This window comes from Cupressus sempervirens, chromosome 6, assembly GCF_028749045.1.
Source record: "Cupressus sempervirens isolate cs-2001-9-10 chromosome 6, ASM2874904v1, whole genome shotgun sequence".
Taxonomy (NCBI): domain Eukaryota; kingdom Viridiplantae; phylum Streptophyta; class Pinopsida; order Cupressales; family Cupressaceae; genus Cupressus; species Cupressus sempervirens.
This window is the reverse complement of record NC_143123.1, coordinates 480,098,667-480,105,432: the sequence shown is the minus strand read 5'-3', so window position 1 is coordinate 480,105,432 and position 6,766 is coordinate 480,098,667. Positions and strand designations below refer to the sequence as shown.

Below are 6,766 nucleotides of genomic sequence, written 5' to 3'. Positions count from 1 at the left end.
ATCATTAGTTTATTGACTACATACCACTACTATTTTATGTATGTCAAGTTAGCATCTTTAAAAAATAATTGCCCATTACAATTTATAGAATATATCATAATATATCCTTGCAATTAATCAACAATCATATACAGAAACAGATCTACTAAACGATCAATAACCAAGTCTAGTACTTCAAAGACTAAACATAAAGTATTGAAACATTTATAAATGAAATAGAAATTCCTATAAATGTTATTAGAATATAGGAAATAAATATGATTACAAATGACTATTCTTCATCATGACGGAAAGTAGAAATAAATCATCATTTTTATTTTCTTCTTCCTCTTTTGGTTTCTCTTCACCAAAACCTAAGTGAACCATTTAAAATAAATAAATCATCGTTAAGAATCATAATTAAAAGTGAGGTGGAAATCTCAACTAAGCCATTGAAAGAGGTAAATTGTCATGAATAAATGATGAGGGGGACCATCTAGTACCTCGAGTTAAATGGAAAAGACACCATACAGTTTGGATCTCACATTCATAGGCTGTCACAATCGACTAAGCAGTCAAATGGTATATGCCACTGTCGATAAGGCGGAAAGTTAACAGCAATGTTATTTTGGGCTTTGGATTCATCGAATAACAAACAATTTTTCGACCATCAAGGGAATGATTGCTTATATACCATCCTATTATAGTCGAATACAATGTTTTTTCCTTTATTTGTCAAACTGGTTAGACACGACATCCAGCACCTGTGCAGAGAAAACTTTAAATGCCCTTCACCTCCAGTTCACCTTTATTTCAACAATCAACAATAACTTGGGGCTGCTATTAAACTTTAAAATGGTATGCCCACTCTGTTTCTTCCTTCGAAAAAAGATTTCAGGGTCTAGATTTCATTGTTTTGTTGATGTAAAATTTGTGATTTGCTACATGAAAACTAACGGATGGTACAGGAAACTGAACGAGGTGAAGCACACAAGCTGGAGGAATATGTGGACTGGAGAAAACATCCTGTGGATAAATCCAAGCATGGCGGGATCCTTGCTGCAGCTTTTGCTCTCTGTAAGCATTTGAAACAATGCTAAAATATCTTATTATATAATAGTTTTAACAGTTGATTATGTAGTTTTTATACTTTCAACATTCGGATTACACTCTCTCTCTCTGATCTATAGTGTAAAGAGTTGTAAAAACCAAGGTTCTGGTCTCCTGACACTCTTTTACCATTGTTATGATAAAAACCAGTAATAATAAATAAATAAACAAATCAGATATAGGTAAATGATATTCCTATATGTTGTGAAAAATCTGATAGCATTAATGTTTAATATTCTGTCCAAAAATATAGAGAATCGTGTTGAAAATAGCTTATTATTCGAGCTTGATGTGTTGCAGTGTCCGAAGTATTCGAGAACTTGGCATTCCTAGCAAATGCCACGAATTTTGTGAACTATTTTTATGGGTTCATGCATTTCTCTCTCGCTGCATCAGCCAATACTGTCACAAATTTCATTGGGACTTCCTTCCTCTTCCCACTTTTGGGAGCATTCATCTGTGACACCTTCACTACAACCTACGCAACTGTTATTATATTTGCAGTCATAGAGCTCATAGTAAGAACACTTCACTATCATCATCTTTTTCTAAAGACTTTTCAAGATTGACAATCATTTGGATTCTGAATTTACATTGATGAGAAATGCAGGGATGGGTTTTGTTGACAGTACAAGCGCATTCTCCTTCTCTAAAGCCTCCGCCATGTCAGATGGGAATTTCATCCAACGGTGGGATTTGCAAGGAGGTGGAAGGAGGACAAGCTGTAATGCTTTACAGTGGTCTATATCTTGTAGCTCTTGGGGTCGGAGGCATTAAGGGCTCCTTGCCTGTTCATGGTGTGGAACAATTTGATGAGAATGATGGAAGGGAGAGAAAGCTCAGATCAAATTTCTTCAACTGGTTTTTGTTCAGCATGTGTGTAGGTTCATTGCTAGCAGTGACATTTGTAGTGTGGGTACAAGACAACAAGGGTTGGTTTTGGGGATTTGTCCTCTCTATCATAAGCATTGCACTTGTGTTAGTTTTCTTTCTATCATATACATGCAGGTACAGAAACAGGATCCCCATCGGCAGTCCTCTCACTTGTATTGCTCAGGTACGGCATATAGATAACTTAAATGTTTACCGATTCCTCCAACTCCCATTATTATCTGATTTTTTTCCTTATAATGTATGTTGTGAATAAATTTTTTTGAGAAGTAAAACTATTCATAAGTAGGATATATTTTTCACATCAAGTTAAATTGTATTTTATCAAGATTTAAATGTGCAGTTTTTGAGTCAAACTTATTGATTCATGTATCATGAGTAGTGATTCGCACAAGAATTCATTTCTCATGAGAATAAATAGAACACTTAACACTCATTGGATCTAAGTGATACTAACAGAGGTGAAACACCTGAACTTCCCCGGTCACCCATCTCAGTACTACTCCAGCTTCTTCCATGGTTAAACCCACTCAAGATGCAACCCTATTTGCAAAGCCTTCACGAAGTGTTGCACCTTATGAACCATTCATTAGAAAGCCCCTTAAACTCATCAATTAATAAGTAGAAGATAACAATATAATAGAAGCTAGCAATATAACACGTTACACTATTATTTGATTATTTTCTCTTGAAAAGGATTTAGTTTGTAGGGACAGTGGTTTGTTTTGTGTTACGATCTGTTTAGTTTTGTAACTTTTGGTATGTTTTTTCTTAGGTGCTAGTGTTTGTGGATTGTTTTTGTAATAATTTGTGGGAAATGTTTTGCATAGGTGTTTGTAGCGGCCATTCACAAGCGACGGGCAAACCCAAATGCGATTCTTTACGAAAGTGAAGGGACTAAAGTAAACAACTCTCAGCTTCATCGGACCCCGCAGTTTCGGTACGTACATGTCGTGGCCATTTTAGATCCATTACAGTCTAAATCTTAAAAGAGAAACTCTGTCAATTATAATTACTATGTTCTGAACGCTATTTTACTGGAGTCTACTTTTTATTGTACAAACGAATTTGGTAATGGTGGTATCCAGTATTTTGATAACTAATCAATTAAAATAATAATAATAATCTTGACCTCAACATGAAAAACTATAAGGTTACACGCCTCGCTTCCATGATTAGCGTTGAAATCGAAATATATGTAGCATTGGTCATCGCTGCTAATTGTCCTTGGAAAGAAAAAATTAATGGAGCTTGCGAAATATAAGAAAACTTCAAGTTAGACTTTCAATTTCCAGTTGGGGCCAAGCTTAAATATCATGTTTTTATTCTCGTGGCTTCTGCTGATGGTACAATATACTAACATAATTAAATAATAAAAAATCAATGTAAAACCAAGATACATCAAATTATCGAGAAACATCGCTTTGATAAAAAAGAAGAAATCATCAGATTCACCATTACAAGTAGTTTACTTTATCTTTTTAAATGAAGTGCGATTACTTGGAATGAATTAATCCCACTTCGCAGTAGAGCTGTCAAAGTAGTGAACATTCCCCATGTCAAGAACCCAAAATGTTTGTTTATAAATTCCCTCATTGAACAGGCAAGCAAAATTTCAACTAGACGATAAGCTAGGCGAATCAATAATCAGGGCCTACTTAGGTTATATGGGAACCCAAAAATAAGTTAAGAATCACACATTACAAAAAATGTTGATGTAAAAACTTTGATAGCTCAGGGAACCCTAGTCCATCAAACTGGAGGTGTGTTGGGAATAGTATATATATGTTGGATATGTTCGGAATAGTATATTCATGTTGGATAAAACGCTATAATAATGTAGCTTTTGTGGTATGAATTAATAAAGATTTTTTTATTATTTTAATTTAACTTCTAATATATAAATGTAAGTCTTTGAGTGGAAGCAAAATAGAGTACAAACTTTAAAAAGGAATATTATTATATAAAGTTTCAATATTAGAAATAATTCAAAAGTACTTTACTCATGCTATAATTATCAGTTTTCTGAATATTTTTTAAAATTATATTATGACTATAATACAAAAAGGTACAAAATATAATTTACATTCATCAAATTTATTCCATTCAGAAGATCATTTAGTACTCCATAAACTCTACCTCAAAAAATTCAACAGATCTTATCAAATAAAAACATGAAGACCTACCTTAATTATACACTCTAAATTGAACTTTTAATTTTATAATTTTTCTATTAATTGTGTTTTCAAAATAAATCATATGTATAAAAAATATCAAAAGATTCAAATCTTAATTTTGTGTAGAGATTGAACCGTGCTTCTATAAGTTAAAATCATTATAAAATTTGATGGACCTAAATTAAAAACTATTTCAAATTGTAGAGGCTATACCTAGGTTTAGGCTCGTGCTATTCCACGTACCATATTTCCTCTTTACAGAGAATAGCACAATGAAGATATTTTCTACCTTGCGAGAAATTAAAATCTTCCACGTCAAATCCGAAAGAAACAGAAATCCCGAGTGTCGGCAGTCTCCGAAAAAGCAAGTCGGTGCTCCATGATGCTCTGAAACCCATCACAATAATGCACCGTAAATGTCACCTCCATGACTAACTTAGAAGCCATGCCCTTCTCTGCAAAAGCTCTTGAAGTACGCACAAAAGCAATGTTGACTCAATTATGATGGAATCAACTTGAAAACAGCTTATTCCACCCTACACAATATACCACTGTTCAACTTATTCTTCCTAGGTATACTCTACCAACCATAACTGTCCCATCATTAAAAAGCCATGCCGTCTATCTGATTTCTAGCAATAGTCTATCATACATAAATTGTGTCTTGAATTCAATTGTATTCCAATTTAATAAAAACCAATAATTAATTATATATAAATGATTTTTAGCAACGGAATTATGTGTAATAGGTTTCTAGACAAGGCATCTGAAGTGGATCCCAGCGCAGGCGCTACAGAAGGCCCGTGGCGGTTATGTACGGTGAACCAGGTTGAAGAAGTGAAGATAGTGATGAGAATAATGCCCATATTCGCCAGCACAATAATGATGAACTGCTGCATTGCTCAGCTGCAGACATTCTCAGTAAGACAGGCCACAACCATGAATACCACCATTAAAGGCTTCACAATACCACCGGCTTCTTTGCCTGCAATTCCAGTAATAAGCATGATGATTCTCATTCCCATCTACGATCGAGCCTTTGTGCCTCTGCTCCGCCGTTTAACTGGCAAAGCAACGGGCATTTCACATTTGCAGAGAGTTGGCGTGGGATTGATCTTGTCCATCATATCAATGGCGGCCGCCGCACTGATGGAGATGAAGAGAAAAAATGTTGCAAGAGAATATGGTTTGATCGATTCTTCAAAGGTTTTGCCAGTTAGTTTTCTGTGGGTTGGCGTGCAGTACTTTGTGCTTGGAATAGCTGATATGTTTGCATTGGCCGGGCTGATGGAGTTTTTCTACTCGGAGGCGCCGAGCAGAATGAGATCCATGGCAACGGCTCTTTCTTGGACGTCTATTTCGATGGGGTATTACTTGAGCTCGGCGCTCGTTTCCATTGTTAATGGCGTCACTGGCCGTTTTGGAGGTGGCGTGGGATGGCTCTCCGGGAATAATTTGAATACAAGTCATCTTGATCGCTTCTACTGGCTTCTCTGTTTTCTCAGCACTCTCAATTTTGGCAATTATCTTGTCTGGTCATTGTGGTATACTTATAAAACCTGAGGAAGAACTGGAAGTTCCCACAAAAAGAAAAGGTTCTCTATGAATATGATCCTGATCATATGAAAGAAACAAGTATAAAACTTTGTGTTCAATGCACAAAAATAATAACAATGGATTTCAGTATATATATACATATTTATAGTTGTTGAATACTCAAAAATAACAAGTACCCAGTTCAATAGAAATGGATTTGATGTCTTTATGACTGCTCAGTATTTGAATCAAAGCACCCAGTTGAATAGCAATGGTGCTTATATATTTAGTATTGTTCTACTTATTCTGTATCCAAACGACAGTAACTCAATAGCAAAGCATTTAATCAAACAATACGTTTTCTACGTCGGTCGAGGCATCGTATTTTGCATTCGTATTGAGATCTTGAGATGCATCTGAATTTATGACACAAGCGTATATTTCTTATTATATGTAGATATTTTTGTCATAATTAATTTTTTATTAGTTCCTTTTTAAGACTTGTGTTTTTACTTGCACTTTGTTTTATTTTTCAAATTTTATAGTTCTTTTTTCGGTGCTAAATTTTCACTAATATGTTTCTCATATCATATTAAACACATTATCTAATCAAATATTTAACTTATATTATATTAATTAAATATATCTTATATTTTGAATTTTAATATTCTAGATTTATTTCACATTTTGGGGTTTTGTTTATTGATGCATCTCATCAGTTCTAAAAGGTTGAGTAAATCTCCTCTACCTTTTTAAGGAGACCCATCAAAGAACACAAAACATAGATCTTATTAAATATAAAGGATGATGAAACTATTTGTTTAGTGATCATTAAACAAAGAAAATAATCAATTTATTTTTCAGAGAAATGTGATTTTTTAAATAAATAAATCAAAATTGGATGTCTAGTTACATTTTCTTTTTAGATAGATGAATGTTTTATTTTCATAAAGAGTTAGTAAAACTCATTGCAATAGTATGTAGCTTACGCACAAATACTTAAAAAGGGTTTCACTCCTTCAACAAGTTGGGGGAATATGAAACATTTTTTTGGAAGGAAGAAGTAGTGTATG

General features: G+C 34.0%; 1 protein-coding gene across 1 annotated transcript; it reads left to right on the top strand.

The window, feature by feature from the left end:
• Nucleotides 1-709: 709 nt before the first annotated feature.
• LOC149553124 (protein NRT1/ PTR FAMILY 4.6-like) lies at nt 710-6,084 on the top strand. The gene is made up of 6 exons (XM_089789837.1): nt 710-837; nt 948-1,056; nt 1,390-1,607; nt 1,700-2,146; nt 2,811-2,920; nt 4,907-6,084. Exons 1-6 carry the CDS (start codon nt 835-837, stop codon nt 5,718-5,720), a joined length of 1,701 nt encoding a protein of 566 aa, XP_089645963.1. The 5' UTR covers nt 710-834; the 3' UTR covers nt 5,721-6,084.
• The last annotated feature ends 682 nt before the right edge of the window (nt 6,085-6,766 follow it).

What these genes read in the sequence shown, in the direction of transcription:
- LOC149553124 (XM_089789837.1), top strand. An exon ending in CTCTCACTTGTATTGCTCAG is followed by an intron (nt 2,147 to 2,810) that starts GTACGGCATATA and finishes TGTTTTGCATAG; the next exon opens with GTGTTTGTAGCGGCCATTCA. An exon ending in CATCGGACCCCGCAGTTTCG is followed by an intron (nt 2,921 to 4,906) that starts GTACGTACATGT and finishes TATGTGTAATAG; the next exon opens with GTTTCTAGACAAGGCATCTG.